The sequence below is a fragment of the Chelonia mydas genome, chromosome 3, assembly GCF_015237465.2.
Source record: "Chelonia mydas isolate rCheMyd1 chromosome 3, rCheMyd1.pri.v2, whole genome shotgun sequence".
Lineage (NCBI taxonomy): Eukaryota > Metazoa > Chordata > Testudines > Cheloniidae > Chelonia > Chelonia mydas.
The window spans coordinates 15,604,310-15,626,193 of NC_057851.1; the positions used below are offsets into that span (position 1 = coordinate 15,604,310).

General features: G+C 44.0%; 1 protein-coding gene across 2 annotated transcripts in view; it reads right to left on the bottom strand.

Annotated features, from left to right (window-relative positions):
* Nucleotides 1-21,884, bottom strand: part of PTCHD4 (patched domain containing 4) — a 123,247-nt gene that overhangs the window by 64,343 nt on the left and 37,020 nt on the right. For both annotated transcript variants that reach the window (XM_027830478.2, XM_007068313.3), the window contains exon 2: nucleotides 15,448-15,928. In XM_027830478.2, the coding sequence (XP_027686279.2) occupies nucleotides 15,448-15,928 (481 nt within the window). The remainder of the gene's footprint in view (nucleotides 1-15,447; nucleotides 15,929-21,884) is intronic.

Consider the following 21,884-nt stretch of genomic DNA (forward strand, 5'->3'; position numbering starts at 1 on the left):
GAGTCATAGAGTTTAAGTCCAGAAGGAATCATAGGCTTGTGTAGTTTGATCTCTGATATAACACAGGCCAAAGAACATCACCGAGTAATTTCTGCACCAAGCCCATAACTTCTGTTTGACCTATAGAATATCTTTAGAAAGACATCCAAACTTAATCTGAAGACTTCATAGGACAGAAATCCACCATGTCCTTAGGTAAATTGTTCTAATGATTAGTTACCCGCAAACTATTAAAAATTTCCTTTACGTCTGGTCTGAATTTATTTAGCTTCAGCTTCCAACCATTGGATCTTGTTATGCCTTTTCCTGCTAGATTAAAGAGCTGTTGACTATCATAGATCTCTTCCTGAGTGTTTGTAGACTGAGCTCAAGTCATCTCTTAACCTTCTCGTGGATAAACTAAGTAGATTGAGCTATAAGGCAGGGTTTCCAGACGTCACGTCATTTTTGTCGTCCTTTTCTGAACCTTTTCCAATTCGTCAATATCTTTTTGAATTGTAGACACCAGAACTAGACATAGTATTTCAGTGATAGTCTCACCAATGCCATATACAGAGCTAATACCACGCCCTACTCGTCAGGAGTTGTATTTGCCCCCTGAGCTAAAGCATCGAATCACACTGGAAGCTCATGTTCAATTGGTTATCTACTATGACCCCAAAGCCCTTTTTAGAGCCACTGTTTTCCCGGATACAGTCCCCCATCTTTTAAGGGTGACCTACATTCCTTGTTCCTAGATCTATGATCTAGCATGTTAAAACACATGTAGTTTGAAACGGGCGATACCAAGGGATCCAGGTCAACCTCTCCTCATATTATTTACCACTCAACCAATTTTTGTATCATCTCCACATTTTACAAGAAATGATTTTATATTGTCTGCCCAATTCTTGATAAAGATATTGAATAGCACGGGATCAGAACAGATTCCTGCAGTACCCCAATAGAAAAATCCCCACTGGATGATTCCCCGTTTACAATTACTGTTTTTAATCCATTTAATAGGGGCTTCATTGATTTTGTATAATGATAATATTTTTTTATCAGAATGCCATGCAGGCCTAAGCCAAATCTCTTACAGAAGTTAAAATATATTATGTCAACACAGTTACTTTTATCATCAAATTTGTGATCTCATTAAAAATATCAGATTTGTCTGACACGACTTATTTTCCATAAAAACACGGTGATCCGCATTGATTATCCTGCCATCTTTTAATTCTTTACTGAAAGCATCCTAGATCAACCTTTCCATGATTTTGCCTGGGATTGATATCAGTCTAACCAGCTTAGAGTTTCCCAGGTCATCTGGTTTACCCTTTCTAAGTATGTGCACCGCACTGGTTTTTTCCAGTCTTCTGGAACATCCCCCGAGTTGTTAAAAATCAGCATTGATGGTTCAGAGCACTCTTCAGCCAATTCCTTTCATACTCCTGGGTGCAAGATGTCTAGTCCTGCAGACTTAAAAATGTAGAAATTTAATAGTTCCTGTTTAACATCCTCCCTAGTTACTGGTGGAATAGAAAATATTTCATTATCACTGTACAGTGTGAATAAATCAGCCTGCTTCTTTCCACATACTGAATAGAAATATTTGTCCAGTACATTTTCTACGTCATAAGAGAGAATGTTATCATTCTTGTCTAGTATCAGTCGTAGTCGACTCCGAGGATTTTGTTTGTTCCTGATATATTTCAAACATTCCTTCATATTGTCCTTAACTCGCCATCAAGAAGGCGAATAGTAGTCCTCAAATGGCTAAATCAAATCTCAGTTCTCAATGAATTCAGAATGAAGTTCCTGAGGTCCAGTGTCAGCCACAGTGGAGACTGGAGAATTTCTAATGTTGAATGATCCTCACAAGGTCATTCTCCAGTCTCACCAGCAGTACTTGAACATAGAAATTCACACCCACTACTGTAGTCCCCTCCTCTCCTTCAGCCTGGATTTAGTCCCATATCACACTCATTATTCCATATTGACCAAGAGAGCTCCCTTTCCTCCCTCTTTTCATCCTCCAAGAAAATACTGCATTGCAGCTTCTGTAGCAATTAGTCAATCTGCAGCTGTGGCGCTGAGGAACCGTATCTGCTCTTAGCCTAGCAAGGCATTGCACACTGCTAATTAGTGCCCATTGGTCCAGACTTTTGAATGGATCAGGAACACACAGAGCCCTTTACTCTACTTTTAGCTCAGATATGGATGCCATCCTGAGCTGTTAGTTATCTCCACTGGATTGGACTGATGGTTGAAAAGTTTAATTAAGTTCATAAATGTTAGGCCAGAAGGGATCATCAGATCATCCAGTCTGACCCCCTGTATTAAGCCCATTAAAGATCACCCAGTTGCCCCAGTATTAAGCCCAATAACTCATGTTTGTCTTCCAGAAAGGCATCTTATCTCAAGACAAAGTTAGGCTGAGTCTTCTGTGGAAGAACATAACTGATGATTCCTGCTTAAATCATGCCACTAAGGGAAACTTTAGTTTCAGCTGACTAGCCCATCAGCCTATAGAAATGATCAGTGGAGGCCCAGTGATCCACACTGGTAAATGGAAAGGTCATGCATAAATTTGATTTATAGGTAAGGAGAATCTCTCTCTTTCATCCCCACTTTCTATTATTCTTATTTTCACAATACTGCCAGGCCGAATGCTCCCACTTTCAATTATAAAATGTGCAGTATGTCCCCCATACACTGCAATATTAAATGGTGGCAAATGTTGCTTTATGCCATCAATGAAGGAAACCAAAGACACTGATCTTTTCGCATGTTCATTGAGTAAACTCCAAGGAAGTGGTAGCAGTAGCTAAAATAAAATGTCTTAGGGGACTGAATTGTTTAGATGAGTGTTATTCAACAAGTAGGCTGTGACCCCCACAGGGGCCACCAAGGACAATCGGGGAAGTTGGAAGGCAGTGAAAAATTTTATCACAAATCTAAAGTAAAGAAAGTAAAATTTCCAGAATAACTTCAGGGTGGCCAAAACCTTCAGAGTTAATGAAGTCAACTGTAGAGATATAGTAGTTGTTTTCTGACAGGTTTCAGAGGAGTAGCCGTGTCTGTGTCCGCAAAAAGAAAAGGAGTACTTGTGGCACCTTAGAGACTAATAAATGTATTTGAGCATAAACTTTTGTGAGCTACAGCTCACTTCATCGGATGCATGCAGTGGAAAATACAGTGGGGAGATTTTATATACACAGAGAACATGAAACAATGGGTGTTACCATACACACTGTAACAAGAGGGATCAGGTAAGGTGAGCTATTACTAGCAGGAGAGAGGGGGGGAAAAACCTTTTGTAGTGATAATCAAGGTGGGCCATTTCCAGCAGTTGACAAGAACATGTGAGGAACAGTGTGTGTGTGTGTGGGGGGTGGGGGGGGAGTGGGGAGAAATAAACATGGGGAAATAGTTTTACTTTGTGTAATGACACATCCACTCCCAGTCTTTATTCAAGCCTAATTTAATGGTGTCCAGTTTGCAAATTAATTCCAATTTAGCAGTCTCTCATTGGAGTCTGTTTTTGAAGTTTTTTTGTTGAAGAATTGCCACTTTTAGGTCTGTAATCAAGTGACCAGAGAGATTGAAGTGTTCTCTGACTGGTTTTTGAATGTTATAATTCTGGATGTCTGATTTGTGTCCATTTATTCTTTACGTAGAGACTGTCCAGTTTGGCCAATGTACATGGCAGAGGAGCATTGCTGGTACATGATGGCACATCCTTGCTTACAGACAGCCCCCCAACCTGAAGCAAATACTCACCAACAACCACACTCCACACAACAAAAACATTAACCCAGGAACCTGTCCTTACAACAAAGCCCGTTGCCAACTGTGTCCACATATCTATTCAGGGGACACCATCATAGGGCCTAATCACATCAGCCACACTATCAGAGGCTCGTTCACCTGCACATCTACCAATGTAATATATGCCATCATGTGCCAGCAATGCCCCTCTGCAATGTACATTGGCCAAATCGGACAGTATCTACCTAAAAAAAAACCTTCAAAAACAGACTCCAATGAGAAACTGCTAAATTGGAATTAATTTGCAAACTGGACACCATAAACTTAGGCTTGAATAAATACTGGGACTGGATGTGTCATTACACAAAGTAAAACTATTTCCCCATGTTTATTTCCCCCCCCACACACACACACACTGTTCCTCACACGTTCTTGTCAACTGCTGGAAATGGCCCACCTTGATTATCACTACAAAAGGTTTTTTTTCTCTCCTGCTGGTAATAGCTCACCTTACCTGATCACTCTTGTTACAGTGTGTATGGTAACACCCATTGTTTCATGTTCTCTGTGTATATAAAATCTCCCCACTTTATTTTCCACTGCATGCATCCGATGAAGTGAGCTGTAGCTCACGAAAGCTTATGCTCAAATAAATTTGTTAGTCTCTAAGGTGCCACAAGTACTCCTTTTCTTTTTACAAATATTTGTTACTTCAAATAAGGGTCACCAACCCAAGAAACACTGGTTTAAGTGACTGGTAAAGCCCTCAGACTCTTCACCTCTGCACAACAAGGTAAGCCAGGTAGTTCATAAAGATAGTGCATCCAACTGAAACTGCAGGGGGAATTGGAGGTAGCGGGAATGCATTTGTCCAAACTGGAATTTGGCCAAGACACTGAGGGTAAGAGCTATTCTTGCAAAAAAGTGAAATGGTTCAGATCTGACTCAGAGGGAGGACTACAACTTTATGAATCATCAAATGGCATTTCCCGCCGCACCTAGGAAACCCAGCCAACTACCTACAATACCTGACCATGCTTAGCTTACAAAATCTACCAGGACTGCAGCACAGCGTTTCATGACTGCAGCAGTCAAGTACTTTTGCTTAGAAACAGAGAGGTTTGTAACACAGAGCTACCACAGCAATATGGAGGGACAGGGGAAGAACCACTCAGTACTGCAGATGGCTAATATTACTGCCAAGTGTCCATGACAGGTCAACTAAATGCACTTGGAGCCAGTTTGGCTCCAGCATGCACTATATTAATGCAGGCTGTTATCCCACCAGTGAGTGGACGTCAATGCACAGGAAAGAAATGGAGTGAAAAAAAGGTTGGAAATGGAAAGATTCAGTTGAATTATTGGAAAATCCCACTGGCTTGTGGTTGAACAGAGGCAAGATGTCATAGAGTTTAAAGCCAGAAGGGACCACTAGATTATCTACTCTGAGCTCCTGTATGGCTCAGGCCACCAACCGCAACCAGAACCCGCACCCTAATCCAGCAACTGAAGTGAGCCCGAAGTATTCTAACCCACAGGAGACTAGACTGTTGTGTGTCACAAGCCAAGAAAGGAGGGCCAAGGTGCACCAGTGTCTGAGGCCACCACAATGGCAGGGAAATGATCAAGTGAGATGTACTCAGATAATCCTGGCAAGTGACCTGCACCCGGTGCTGCAGAGGAAAGGGGGGTGGGGGGAAAAGGTCACTCCCAATATAAAATACTCCAATTTCAAGGCATGGAAAAACCTGCCCACAAGGGAATTTTTTTTTCCTAACCATTTTAGAAGCTGGCTTATGCTCTGAAGCATGAGTTGATATCCCTGCCTAACTGGTGGATTTTACTTTTGTAATCTTATCCAATATGAAAACATGCTCATTTATTATCTACGAAAATGCCCAAACCCTTTTTGATTTCTGCTAAGCTTGTGACATAATGATATCTTGTGGCAGTGAGTTCCACGGGCTATTTCTTTTTATTATTAATACATTTCCTGCTTTTCAGTTTAATCAAAAGCCAAAGGCAGAAAGCACAAAATCCCTCCCAGCCTCTGCTTTTCTTGTATAAAAACTAAGGACCATCACAGTTTCTGTGCTTGACAGAGTACAGGCTTGTTCAAGCCACTCATCTCCCAGGGCACTATTTACCTGAGAGGTGGCATGGAGGAATCCAGACCATCGCCCCACCTCGCTTTCAACAGCAGCATACAGAGGAATGTTGCGAAGCTGCACATTCCCTTCATGTGCTGAGGAGGAAAGGACATGATCTTTTGAGGCACAATCCCTCCCAGCACTCCCCTTGGGGAAGGATGGTGCAGCTCTGCACTGCCCCCACACATGACAGAAGCTAGATGCCACAATCTAGCCCCAAATCTAGATGGAGTTAAGAAGAGAGTATGAAATACACTAAAGGAGGTGGAAAATGAGATCTGTATGGAAAGGTTAAGCAAAATGCGCCAGGCAACCTGTGGAACTCCTTGCCAGAGGATGTTGTGAAGGCCAAGACTATAACAGGGTTCAAAAAAGAACTAGATAAGTTCATGGAGGATAGGTCCATCAATATCTATTAGCCAGGATGGGCAAGGATGGTTTTCCTAGCCTCTGTTTGCCAGAAGCTGGGAATGGGCAACAGGGTTGGATCACTTGATGAGTACCTGTTCTGTTCATTCCCTCTGGGGCACCTGGCGTTGGCCACTGTCAGAAGACAGTATACTGGGCTAGATGGACCTTTAGTCTGACCCAGTATGGCCGTTCTTACATTCAGTCCACATATAAAATTCTCCATAACTGTCTTCAAATACATACAGAGATGTTCTAAAGAGAACAGGGAACAGTTAATCTCTTTAGTCAAGCCACACAGATCCTGAAATTATGTGGGCAGAAGCTGCAGCAGGGAAAATATTAGGAAACATTTAAAAATGTAAGGACATTTAGGCACTGGAACAAGCTGTCAGTGCAGTTTGTGGAATCACCAGTGATGAAGCTATTCATGCTGGATTTGACATCCTTCTATTAGAGATGATATATACGGAGTTAAATCATTCCTGCCATGATGCAACTCTTTCCTACCCCAAATGAGCCCATGTTAAATGTGATGTTTAACGAAGTGACACACTTTGTAACTTAAAACAATATATACTGTAGTATAACTGGTAAGGCATCCTAAAACAGACATGCCAAAGACCATTGCTAGCATGGGAGAAAAAGTATCTCTGAGTAACCTAAGCAGACAACAGTGATAAGCGCCTGCATAACAAAGCAAGCTCAGACAATAAATATTGTCTTTCATGTAGTCCCTTTCATTATGAATCATCTCAAAGCCCTCTGCAAACTGATATGCGTGCTATACACAGAGATCACTACATTCACCACTAAAAAGCAGCTGCTGAAAAGTCAATGGGAGTTCATTGCCTAACTGCCCTTTGTGCCTTTAAAAACCAGCCCCTCAGACCCACCTCACAGAGAGAAGTAACCGGATCTCTGAGCTGATAAAAACAAAGGGCTGTGAGGAGAAGCAGAGCTGGTCTCCACTTGCTAAGAACTGAAGTAGGCTCCACGACTCTAGAATCCTCTTCTGTGGGAATGGGAAGGCTCAATGGACCCGGGCAGCAGTGTACCCTCCAGATACATATATCAGTGGAGCCTCCAGGCCCTGCTCTCATTCCTTGCGCAGGACCCCTGAGTATGACTGCCCCAGGACTGCCTACAGAGACAAGCTGCATGGTAGAATGTCACTGGCAGACTCCTTATATACTGCCCACATGCATCCAACGGAGCTGCTTTCAGTTAGCCCACATAGGCCATACAAATACATTCTGATGCCCTTTAATCCTGCTGAAGAGCACCTCACTCTGCAATAGGGTTGCCAGGTGTCCAGTTTTCGACCGGAACGCCTGGTCAAAAAGGGACCGTGGTGGCTCCCGTCAGCACTTCTGACCGTGCTGTGAAAAGTCCGGTCAATGGCGCAGCGGAGCTAAGGCAGGCTCCTTCCCTGCCATGGCTCTGAGCAGCGGCATATCCCCCCTCCAGCTCCTATATGTAAGGGCAGCCAGGGGGCTCTTCACGCTGCCCTCACCCCAAGTGCCAATTCAGCAGCTCCCATTGGCCAGGAACCATGGCCAAAGAGAGCTGTGGACGCAGCGCCTGCGGATGGGGCGGCACCTGAGGTCGAGGTGGCGTGCAGAGCTGCCTGACCGTGCCTCTGCATAGGAGCTGGAGCATGGACATGCTGCTGCTTCCAGGAGCTGCTTGAGGTAAGCGCCACCCAGAGCGAGGACCCCTGACCCCCTTCTGCGCTCCAACCCCCTGACCCAGCCCTGATCCCCCTCCCACCTCCAAACCCCTTGGACCCAGCCTGTAGCTCCTCTTGCACCCCAAACCCCTCATCCCTAGCCCCACCCCAGAGTCTGCACCCCGAGCTAGAGCCCCCCTCCCCTGCACCCCAGCCCCCTGCCTCAGCACTGATCCCCTCCAGCCCTCCAAACCCCTCAGCCCCAGCCTGGAGCCCCCTCCTTCAGCCCCACCCCTCATTCATGGCCCTATCCCAGAGCCCACATCCCCAGATGGCGCACTCACCCCTCCCGCACCTCAACCCCCTGCTCCAGCCTGCTCCTGTACCCCAAATCCCTCATCCTCAGCCCCACACCAGAGCCCACACCTCCAGCTGGAACCCTCACTCCCCCATGCACAGCAACTCCCTGTCCCAGCCCGGAGCCCCCTCTGCACCCTAAACCCCTCATTTCTGGACCCACCCTGGAACCTGCACCCCCAGCCCAGAACCCGTGCCCCCTCCCACACCCCAACCCCCTGCCTCAGTCCGGAGCCCCCTCCCATACTCCGAACTCCTCAGCTCCACCATCCAGCTCCACCCTCCTACACCCCAAGTCCCTCCTCTCCAGGCCCACCCCAGAGTCTGCACCTCCAGCTGGAGCCCTCAAAACCCCCCACACCCCAGCCACCTGCCCCAGCCCGGAGCCCCCTCCTGCACTCCGAACCCCATTGGGTTGAAAAAGTCCAAAGTGGACAGACATGCTGCTAGCCACGTCGCTCCCTTGTGTGCCATTGGCTACAGAAACTGACGTGCCTTAACTACGTCAGCCTGATGAACCGAATGCAGCTCAGTGTGGTATTCGACACTGCCTAAGAACCAGTGATACTTTCTAGTACAGTGAGTGTAATTCCACTTTCTACAAGCCATTACCCTCTGATCCCACTGAGGGTTACCAAAAGAAAATACACCATTTGCTCAAGAAAATCCCTGAAAAAGCACAAGAACAAATCTGCACAGACACACCCCTGGAACCCCAACCTGAGGTATTATATCTGCTACCCAAGATCCATAAACCTGGAAATCCTGGATGCCCCATCATTTCAGGCATTGGCACCCTGACAGCAGGATTGTCTGGCTATGTAGACTCTCTCCTCAGGCCCTACGCTACCAGCACTCCCAGCTATCTTCGAGACACCACTGACTTCCTGAGGAAACTACAATCCATCCTGAAAACACCATCCTGGCCACTGTAGATGTAGAAGCCCTCTACACCAACATTCCACACAAAGATGGACTACAACCTGTCAGGAAAAGTATCCCTGATAATGTCACTGCAAACATGGTGGCTGAACTTTGTGACTTTGTCCTCACCCATAACTATTTCACATTTGGGGACAATGTATACCTTCAAATCAGCGGCACTGCTATGGGTACCCGCATGGCCCCACAGTATGCCAACATTTTTATGGCTGACTTTGAACAATGCTTCCTCAGCTCTTGTCCCCTAATGCCCCTACTCTACTTGCACTACACTGATGACATCTTTATCATCTGGACCCATGGAAAAGAAGCCCTTGAGGAATTCCACCATGATTTCAAAAATTTCCATCCCACCATCAACCTCAGCCTGGACCAGTCCACACAAGAGATCCACTTCCTGGACACTATGGTGCTAATAAGCGATGGTCACATAAACACCACCCTATACTGGAAACCTACTGACCGCTATTCCTATCTACATGCCTCCAGCTTTCATCCAGACCACATTGCATGATCCATTGTCTACAGCCAAGCTCTACGATACAATCGCATTTGCTCCAACCCCTCAGACAGAGACAAACACCTACGAGATCTCTATCAAGCGTTCTTACAACTACAATACCCACCTGCTGAAGTGAAGAAACAGATTGACAGAGCCAGAAGATTACCCAGAAGTAACCTACTACAGGACAGGCCCAACAAAGAAAATAACAGAACGCCACTAGCCATTACCTTCAGTCCCCAACTAAAACCTCTCCAGCGCATCATCAAGGATCTACAACCTATCCTGAAGGACGACCCATCACTCTCACAAATCTTGGGAGACAGGCCAGTCCTTGCTTACAGACAGCCCCCCAACCTGAAGCAAATACTCACCAGCAACCACACACCACACAACAAAAACATTAATCCAGGAACCTATCCTTGCAACAAAGCCCGTTGCCAACTGTGTCCACATATCTATTCAGGGGACACCATCATAGGGTCTAATCACATCAGCCACACTATCAGAGGCTCGTTCACCTGCGCATCTACCAATGTGATATATGGCATCATGTGCCAGCAATGCCCCTCTGCCATGTACATTGGCCAAACTGGACAGTCTCTACGTAAAAGAATAAATGGACACAAATCAGATGTCAAGAATTATAACATTCAAAAACCAGTTAGAGAACACTTCAATCTCTTTGGTCACTCGATTACAGACCTAAAAGTTGCAATGCTTCAACAAAAAAACTTCGAAAACAGACTCCAACAAGAGACTGCTGAATTGGAATTAATTTGCAAACTGGATACAATTAACTTAGGCTTGAATAGAGACTGGGAGTGGATGTGTCATTACACAAAGTAAAACTATTTCCCCATGTTTATTCCTCCCCGCCACTGTTCCTCAGACGTTCTTGTGAACTGCTGGAAATGACCCACCTTGATTATCACTACAAAAGGTTTCTCCTCCCTGACCCCCCAGCTCTCCTGCTGGTAATAGCTCACCTTAAGTGATCACTCTCGTTATAGTGTGTATGGTAACACCCATTGTTTCATGTTCTCTATGTATATAAATCTCCCCACTGTATTTTCCACTGAATGCATCCGATGAAGTGAGCTGTAGCTCATGAAAGCTCATGCTCAAATAAATTTGTTAGTCTCTAAGGTGCCACAAGTCCTCCTTTTCTTTTTGCGAATACAGACTAGCACGGCTGCTATTCTGAAACTGTTATTACATTGCTGTTATAGGTTTTGATACCTATAATTGCCAATAATCCATATAACACTAGATGACTGAGAATAAGTACCCTGTAAAACAATACAGTTAATATATGTGAATTTCAAAAATACAGGGTCAAATCCGGAGCTGCTGCAAATTGGTGTAGCTTCGTTAGAGCAATCCGGTCCATATGCATTAAGACCAACAAGAGGGAGGTAAAATGACTCAATCGTGTCCTTAACCATCTGGTTATGTTAATTTGTGATAATTAGACGTGGAAAAGAATACCTCTGGCATGCATATAACAATTCTGAAATTGTGTTGTGAGTTATGACCCTAAATCCTAAAAGGAAAATGTGAAAAGCTAACTGAACATTGTTTAGGCACACAACAGGTACCCGATGTTTTGACTACCTAGCCCTAAATACCCATCTATTAGGGATTTTCTGGTGCAACGGTCCATAACAAAATCAGCCTCATGACAAGCTATACTCCAGATTTGTAGAAAATTGATAAAATGAGAGACAATCCAGAATCCTGACTATTGGGAAAGCTCTTCTGGTGCCTTCTCCCCAAGAGTTCACGTTCAGTCAAACTTCTGCTAGTCCCCTGCAGAACCAGTAATTGATCGTCCCAAAAGTCAAGTCATAATCACATCCAAGGCAGAACTGTCCCAAATTCTGGATTCACAAAACTGTGTGTTTCTGGTGGTACAGCAGTTAACAAAACCCAGTGAACATCAACAACAACAAAAGAGCTCTCACCCTGGGGAGGTCTGTCCAATAAACCCAATGTTTTAGCAGTGCCTTTTTATTATAGGGGGAGCTGGCGGTGACTCCTCTATCTAGGTTGCCTACCACTTTCTGTTACAAGAGTCTTGCAATGCTTTTTGCAATGCTCACTAAACACAAACATTCTAAAGAGTCCGGTCTAGGCTGCCTCTGAAGAAGCAGCAGCAGATACTGTATAGATGGCAGGAAGTGCTGGGGGGAAGAGTCAGGCTGCACAGGGCTTCTTCCATCAGACCTGTCATATGGCCCCAATGTCCCAATTTCCTCCCCTGATGGCTTCACTTGGGGCAGGAGCTGCCCACCTCCAGGGGGAGTGAAGAAGAGAGCCAGGCTGGGCCAGCCCTCCACTCCCATCACTTGGACACTACATGTGGCCTCAACGGCGCATTCCCCCCTCCAGGATAACAACCATTCCTGCTAACCGTTAATGTTGGTAGTCCTGCAGCTCAAGTGATGGTCTGTTCTGCAGGGTCAGGGCTGAAACCTTGCAGATGGTGCAGTATATACATAATATAATTTCTTTGTACCTTTTTCCTTTAAAAACATCTTAGTAAATTGCATTTAAAAGATCTGTTCAGAAAATATTATCTAACTGACACAGTGAAACCCTTAAACATTAAGAAATGTCATGCAACCTTTAATTCAGCCCCCTTGTGATTAATTACATGTTCACATGCTTTTAAAAATATATATCAACATACAGGACTCTGGCCTCATTCAGTGCACAAGGTAGATGAGTGAGGGGTGCAAATGAATGTTGCGCAGGGAAGCATAAATCCAGCATTCCTGAATTCTCAAATCCTTGACTTTGCAACCTGAATAACATTCTTTTCATGTAGCTGTTTGTCTGTATTATTCATTTGTATTATGGTAGCACCCAAAGGCTCCAATCTGGAGCAAGAGCCTATTATGCTGGGTGCTGTTCAAACAATACGATAGAGGACCGTTCCTCTCCCAAGGAATTTACAGTTTAAGTGCTTGACCCAAACCCACTGAAATCAATGAGAGTCTTTCCATACCAGTGGGCTTCAGATATGGCTCTTAATAGGTGAATGCAGAACACAACAGAAAAGGAGGAGGGCATGAGGAGGCAAAATTGACGGTAGGAGATGCTAGTAGTGAGAACAGGAGCATCCTGAAGTGGCCAAAGCACAGGCAGGACTAATACTCTGTACAGACATACAGCTCTGTGGAAGCACAATTTGGGACACTCTTCTACCTAAGAGACCATATAGGACCAGATCTAAATGGTTAGAGCTCAGGACTGTGAACTGCAATGGCTGGGTTCTGTTCAAAGCTCTGCTATTGGTTTATTATGTGCCCAGTCCTGCGTGGTCCTGGGTACCTGATGACAAGTATTTTGTATCATCAACTGGCACTGTTATTAATGGGAGTACAGGGTACCTGACTGTAGGAGAAGGCCTCCATGTGACCTTGGGTAAGTCACAATTCTTGTCTTTCAGTTTATCCCTCTGGAAAAAATAAAACTTACCTACTATAGCTCTCAGGGACATGTGAACATTCATCTAATCATGTCTACAAATCAGCTGGAAATTATTGGATGAAATATACATAAAAAGGTTATTTATTTAGTTCCTCCAAACCCAAAGCAAGTACAATGTAATCCTATGGAATATTTCCTTGCAATTTCATAAAGAGCCCTTTTCTGGTAGATGTGAGCTCCAGAAAACTGCAAATAAACATAAAATTACATTTAATCTCTGGCTAGCAAACTAACAGAGTTCTGTCTTCCACCCTAAATGGTAAACCAAGGCACCCCAATCCATTTTGTAACACAGTTTCATTCCAGTGTCAGACTCTGTCCCCCTCTTGTGGCTGCATCATGTAAAGCAATGTATGAGCCTGCCTAAAGCTCAAGCAGTCTCTTGGTTTTAGATCCAGAGAGCTACCAGGCACCTCAAATTCCTGTACGTGCCTCCACATGTGTTATGATTCCTTGGGCAGGCCCATTGCCAGGACCGAGCCTGGGAGCTCTACATCAAAAGCATGAATGCAGGACCGAAGAGCTCTGGAGCCATGGATGGGGAAATTGGCAGAATAGTAAAAAACTACAGGGAGGTGCCTTTCAACCGCCCGGTGGATGCACCCTGTGGATGTAGCTAACCCTAACCCTCTGTTATCTGCCTCTTGATTTTGAGTGCAGACACGCAAACAGCATAAGATGATGTAGTCTGTCAGCAGTTCTTATCCTCTTCCCTCCCCTCTGGCTCTGCACTTGTTCCCCCCGCCAGCTCAGTCTCCCACCCTCACTCCACAGACAATCACAGACATGATTGTCTCTCTCACAACGCTGCTCCTTCTGTGTTGGTCCTCTCCTGGCTCCCCACCCCCCTCCCAGTTCTACACTCTCTCCACCCAAAAGTCTACTCCAATTCCCCTGTCAAGCAGCCTTGACTCTGTCCCACCTCCCACACACATCCCTAAGTCACTCTCCTGATCCTGTCTCTTCTGCTCTCCCCCTCCGACAGGAATGCAATGGGGGAAGAACTTTGCCTATGCTGCAGGGCTACACTCACACTGCACAGCAGTTGGGTGACCAGGAAAAAACGCATGGCTTCCCCTCCCACTGGGTCCCTCTAGTCTGTGATGTGTCCACACATGGACTTTCACCCAGAGGAGCACTGGGTGCTCAGACAACATCAGAATGGGCACAGCTTAAGAAACTAACTGAAAGAGAATGGGACAGAGCATTCTGCCCACAGGTAAGATTTCCTTCAGATCCAAAAGGCAGAATGGAGCCTTTCAAGTTGGGCCGCTCTCCTTCCACTGAGACCTAGGATGAATGGGAACACAAATGTTCAAAGGCACTGTGCAGTGAGACTAAAATGTTTCAGCTTGTTGACTGCACAGAGAAATGAGGTGGCAGCATCTTTGTGGATACTGCTTTATCTTCCTCTTCAGCTTACTTCCCTAGCCTGGAACCTGGCAATCAAAGAGTTAAACGAATGCAATTGAGATATGCTTAAAATACTGCACTAAAACAAACAATTTCCTTCAAAAATGGGTCCAGACATTTGCTCTTTAGCTGAAACTTCTGCCTCATGGTGTGTCCCAAGCAAATCACTGCAGAGGGTCTCTAAATTTCACAAGCCAGGGGATTATGCTCTACAGACAGTGACAGGCCCTGTGCTTACAGTCAGGCAGACACGAGGGCTGTCATCGCCTCTCTCTCAATCCCGCTCGTGAACCAAACCATTCCTCCACCTCCCACACAAATGAAAGAGAAAGCCTCACCAAAGAGGATGCTACATATTATTTTCTCTGCCACGCCCTGCAGTCGCTTCTTACTCTTCCCACTGGCCCTCCGTCAAACACACGTCAACAAATATCCATTTTCTATGCTGAGCTGACAAGTTTTTAATAAAAGGTCCCCCTTTGTTTTGTAACAGGGATTGATACAACTGCTGCTCTCCTATTGGCTGAGGTTCCAACAATGTCATTCACTTTTTTTTTTTGTCTGTTACTTTGTTTTGTTTGGGATTTTCATTTAATTTTTAATTGTTTTGGTAAGGGATGGGTCAGCTTAACAAGGTGAAAAGGACCTGGACTTTCACTGAAGGTGAATTCTGCACTTTATACCCTGGGATGTAATTTACAATCCTCTCATTAAATTGCATTAATCCCATTATTATGAAGATAAAGAATTACCCATAGCGAAGAAGGGGATTCCCAGCAGGGTAGAGTTATATTTTCCGTCAGTTATGAAAAATATCCCTGCCGCAGTGACGCTGGAGATGCAGATTGTCAGTACCCCCAGTAGTCCCAGGAAAGGTTTGCCGCGCAGGCAGTCCTTCATGGAGCTCGAGAGCGTAGCAGTCAGTAGCATGAGCATCAGGCTCACCAAGATCTTGCCCCTGGCCAGGAGGCTGGTCTTGTGGAAGTCCTTCCAGAGACTAAAGGATGCCAGCGAGTAGAGCTGCAGATCTTGGTGATCCAGCTGCAGCTTGCGCATCAGTTTACAGAATTCACTCTCCCATTTTTCACCAATGAGGCCCTGGGTGACAGAGCCATAGGTTTGGAGGTAGTAAGTGATCTGGATGGCTCTGGCTGACTTCACTCTCTGGTCCTTGCTATTTGGCACCTCCATGACCCCTCCAAGCTGGTGTCCAATAAAACTGCTCCTTCCATCCTGAAGAGAAAAGTGAAAGAGAAGTATGTGGTTATTAAGAGCTAAAGGGACATCTTTTTTTCTGGGTTTTATAAATATACACACTAAGGGCCAGAACAAAGCCCATTGAAGTCAATAGGAGGCTCTCCATTCGCTTCACTGGGCTTTGGATCAGGCCCCTGCTCTCTGCAACGACTCTATGTTATTTAATTGTAGTAGACCCATTTGCCATTCCATGCAGCCATTAAGGGGCTGCCAGAATATTCATCAGAGACTCAGATATTTGAGGACTAAAATGTAACATGCAAGCTCCTCACTCACAGAAGCTGATGATAGCTTTTCCAGATTTAAAACAACCAGGGGCGGCTCTACCAATTTTGCCGCCCCAAGCAGTCGCCGCCGAATTGCCACGGCCGTTGAATTGCTGCCGAGGGAAAAGGACGGCCGCCCCAATCTGAATGCCGCCCCAAGCACCTGCTTGGAAAGCTGGCACCTGGAGCCGGCCCTGAAAACAACCAACAACTAAATTTCCAGTCACTGGAGTATGACAAATTTGAGAAGTTAAACTTCTGGGACCTTTGTGATGTCCTGCCACTGTGACATTGCTTTTAAAAAATAAATAGAAATGTTTACAGAAAATTAGGTCCTGATTCTGATCTTAGTTACCCAGATGTACATCTGGAGTGACTCCACTGAGCTTAGTACAATTACTCTAGGTTTACACTCATGTAATTGAGATCAGAATCTGTGAATTGATTTACATCAGTGTAACCCAAATCAGAATCTCGGCTTTAGTCCATAATGTTGGAGATTCCCATTTTGTGTTTTGTAGGAATGGGCCTTATTCTGGTCTCTTATTCCAGTGTAAATCAGGTCAGTGGAGTCACAGTACTGTAAAACTGGTGTAAGTGTGATCAGAATTAGGTCCCATGTATTGAAAACTGATTTATTTCATATACAGTCATCTTGCCAAGCTCATATGCTTCAATTCTTAGCATCAAAGACTTCTGAAAGATCCCTAACGGTGGGTAATTCCAAAGGTCCCTGTTCCTGCACAATGGGAAACTTCCATTGACTTCACTGGGGAATGGATACAGTCCTAAATGCAGACTCAGGATGCATCAGAAGGGTGGATTTAAAAAGGTCCCAGCATTAATAATCTAGTTAATCAAGAAGACGCTAAATTGCTGCTAGGTACCAAATAACAACACTTTTTAAAAAGTGTCTACACATTTATAAATTGAGTGAGAGATTTTTAATTTTGTTTCTATCATATCTAAAACAAATATAAAAATCTAAAGCCACTCAGATACAAGACAAGTTAGAATTATAGCAGTCAGAACTGCAAGCTATATAACTATTATCTGGATGCTTCAGAGCATCAACTGATCGATAGCTTAATTTAGGAATCTACTCCTTCCCACCCACCTATGCGGCAGCAAATGGCCAGGTACATTCTGAGGGATTTTCAGCTTCTAAAGCATCCAATAGAAGCCACTTCCAGAAGCAATTGGGCGACATAGAGGAATCACTGAGTGAGATTCTGTGGCCTGTTCTATGCAGAAGGGCAGACTAGATTAGCATAACAGTTCTCTCTGTCTCTTATAAAAATCAATCACTGAAGAAAGAGAGCAGACTTTCTGAACCGAAGGTGTGTTCCAGGATGGCTGCTCCTACGTTCAATAAATATCAGGAATTCAGAGATAAGGCTGAAACTCAGTCACATACCTACTTTTGCCTGTGGTCTGCGGAGGACATAGTCCTGCAGCAGAGAATCTTCTTACAGGGCATGGCCAGGTGGCAGGGACTCAAATTGCAATCACCAGCCAGCTTCTAAAATCACCCAAGGCCATCCTTACAAATGTCACATGAGCAGGGATGGCAGGACACGAAGGAGCAAGATAAGGCAGCTGTTTCAGTCTTGACTCTGAACATCGTTGTTCGTATCATTTCAGATCAGATGTTTAATGCTATTTTACTTTTACTTTTTTGAGGCAGATGATACTCAGCATTCACAAACAACCACATTGGGTAAAAAGAAAAGGAGGACTTGTGGCACCTTAGAGACTAACAAATTTATTTGAGCATAAGCTTTCGTGAGCTGTAGCTACAAATAAATTTGTTAGTCTCTAAGGTGCCACAAGTACTCCTGTTCTTTTTGCGGTTACAGACTAACACGGTTGCTACTCTGAAACACATTGGGTAAGTTTCCAAAGTGATATTTAAGGAGTTAGCAATGCAGATCCCATTAACATCAGATGGGCCAGCACACTTAAAATCTTTCTTGCACCACTTAAAAAAAATTGGGACAAATGTCATACATGATCATATATATGCTGTGTTCATAGCCAAATGTTTTCTGTCACAGCAGGACACTCCAGCAGCACAGCCTAAAACAGCTACCAAAGACAATGTATTGTAATTCAGATTCCATTGATTTACTATGCAGAATGCACTGCAAGGTTACTGGAAACTTTTGGATAGCCATCTTTCAGTGAAAGGTAGCATTTTGAAAGAAGAAACAGAACAGGCACAAATATATCATGCTGTACAGTATCTTCCATAAAATGGAAGATAATGGCTATTTGTTACATTAATGTACTATAGGCTATCCCAGCCCATATGTCAGCAAAATATAGTGAGATCCTTCAGACAGAATCATAGAAATTAGAGATGGTGAACACCTTTAAAGGCATCTTGTCCACCTCCTCCTTGACAATGCAAGACTGTTTCATACAGAATCAAGTGTTTGACCCTGTCTACTTTTAAACAATGCAAACAATGAGGCTTCCATCATTGCTCTTGGGAAATGGTTCCATAATTTAATACACTTCATTATTATTATTTATTTGTATTCTGGTACTGCCTACATGCTCCAGGTGAGATCAGGGTTCCATCGAGCTAGGCACTGTCTGAACACATAGTAAGAGAGTCACTGCTTACAGTCTCAAGCAAAGGTGGGTGGAGGGGGAAGGCAATATTGTTATCCCCATTTTACAGATGGTGGACAGAGGCAGAGAGTTTAAGCAACTTGCCCAAATTTATACAGGAAGTATAAGTATATGGCAAAGATAGGTCTTGAACCCAGATCTCTTGAGTCTCACACCAATTCTTTAACCAAAAGATCATCCTTCCAAAAGCCATTGCTATTATATATTTCTGACATGCACCTACATTATGCTATTCCTAATTTCATACCAGCTGTTTCTAGTTTCAGACTATAATTCCCCCCCATAGATTATATTACATTTATCAGGACACAGTTAATTGCTATTTCTTGCTCATGTTTCTCATGAAAATAAAAATAATACTTAGTGGTTGTGTAGCACTTTCTACCCAGGGATCTCCAAGTGCTTTACAGAGGGACATAAGTATTATTAGCCCTGCTTTACTGACGGGGAAAGAGGCACAGAGGTTCAGCGTGGCTTTCCCAAGATCACTGGCAGGGCTGGAAATAGAACCCAGATCTCCTGACTCCCAGGCCAGGGCCCTGTCCACTTTCCTCTGATCTTTTGACCCTCTTTAGGCATTGTTTCCACTTTCTCCAGCTCCTCTGAAGCCCTTCTGAAGCTGAGGAGGGGGAACGCTGGAGGAGTGAGACAGGGGTGATGGACACATTCTCTGGCTTTGTCCCCCTCCACCTCCAAACCCATCGGACTTTAGCCGGTAGGTTTATGCTGATCCTGTCTCAGAGGTGTCTGTGGGTCAGAACTCCCTGCTTGATCTTCGGGGGAAATCACTCATGCCCCTAAAGCAAGAATTCAAAGGAAACTCCACAAATACAATGAGAGAGATAATGGAGCATTTTGTAAGTAATTAAAATATAGGATGGGCTCAAGAATGATTTTAAATTATTTCACTGTTATCTTCTATGTAGGTCATGTTGTCTGTGTTGAAGTTTTGAGAGAGAAACCAGTTCAGGTTTCTTTTATAAATTTATTAAAAAGACTAAGTAAGCAGTTCTAGATCAAGCAAAATAGGTCACTAGCTAATCTAACAGTTTTCCTAACCTAATTTACAGTGGCACAATGCAACAGTCAAATTAAGGTTTAATTAAAATACAATCAATAAGTCAATGGTTCAATTTATCTGTCTCACCAATTACTACAATTAGTAACTAAATCAAATTATAATGAACAAGTTAAGAAAACCAATTCTCTTAAGGTCTTACAGGAAGGCTAAGGGGAAAAGCATTTCCCTTTGATTTAAGCTATTTAGCTATGAGTCTTGTTAAATGCAGATGCTATTCCTTGTCTTAGCTTTGGGGAATCACAGCTCTGAAAATGATTTCCTGGTAACTTCCTCCTCTAGCTGATTTGTCCCATTAAGCTCACCAGTCACAGAAATCACATGAAAGTTTTGTTTATCTAGCCCAGTGGTTCTCAACCAGGGGTACGTGTACCCCTTGAGGTATGCAGAGGTCTTCCAGGGGGTACATCAACTCATCTAGATATTTGCCTAGTTTTACAACAGGCCACATAAAAACCACTAGTGAAGTCAGTAGAAACTAAAATTTCATACGGACAATGACTTGTTTATACCGCTCTATATACTATCCACTGAAATGTAAGTACAATATTTATATTCCAATTGATTTATTTTATAATTATATGGTAAAAATGAGAAAGTCAGCAATTTTTCAGTAATAGTGTGCTGTGACACGTCTGTATTTTTGTGTCTGATTTTTTTAAGCAAGGAGTTTTTGAGTGAAGTGAAGCTTGGGTTATGCAAGACAAATCAGACTCCTGAAAGGGGAACAGTAGCCTGGAAAGTCTGATCTATTGATCTAGCCTATTTCCTCTCCACAATTTAACAAGGTGACTGCATCTTTCTGGCAGTCTGGCATAGACACAGAATGATTTCTAGAGTCCTACACTTTTAGCAGCTTTAGAATGACACTGCTTTAACACAGAGATCTCTTCCTGTTCACAGAATTAGGGGTTTTAGTGTCAACTCTGAGAAGCACTTAGTGACACAGAAAGACACAACACACATGCACACACACTAGTGGACACTGGAGTGATCTGAGCATCCTTACACTGCTCTACAAAGGGATTTTCACATCTTCTTCTCAAAGTTTTAAGTTTATGTGACTGGCCTTGGAAGTAGATTGATATTTACCATTATCTTTATTGATAAGATGTAGTTTGGAGCTGTTGCACATGTGGTGGGGAAAAGTTCAGCTTTTTCCTCTCTCTTTGTTATAGGCTCCAGTCTTGGCTTTGTCAGTCGTCAGAGTTTTTCATCTCTCCTTCTTTGGATGGCCGGTCCAAGGAAGAGAGCAGGACACAACTTCAGGTTGATGCGAAAGAGTCTCCCCACCCGCTTCCCTTCCTTCTTGCACAGTTGGCATCTTTGATAGGAATCAGTGACTCCTCTGCTCCACCCCAAGGGACCCTTGTCCAGTTAGGGGTTCCAGCATGTTGCCTACAGTTCAGTGTGGACCAGTGACTTGGCATCTGGACCTTGAAGTCATATTGAAGATTCCAGGTTAGAATGTACATGTCTGAGAGCAGTTTACTGCGAAGGGCAACCAGATGGCTCTCAAAAACAGGATGCAAGAAGATACCATGTAATAAGGAGATGGTAGGCAAACTTCTGCTTAGGCCCAAGACATAAATGTCTTCATTGTTTAAATATAACTAATGACTGTTCGCATTCCACATTCACTCATTCCCACATGCCCTCGTAACAGTGACTTAAGTACAAAACTGGGGAAGAAACTCAGAGGCAGGGGCAGAGTCTAGGGCCAATAAGTGACCTTACCCTAACACCCATTTGACTATAAGCCAGAAAGCTGCTCTGGACATCTCCTAGTTTCTAAATGTAACTTTCAGATACTTTTGGCCAACTACAGTGACTCAGGCCTAAATCCAAATACGACCTATGTTCCCTACAACAATCTCGTAGTGTTTCCTGTCTCCTTACCTGTGAGCAGCCTCTGTAATGGACAATATGGACCTTAATATACTTTTTA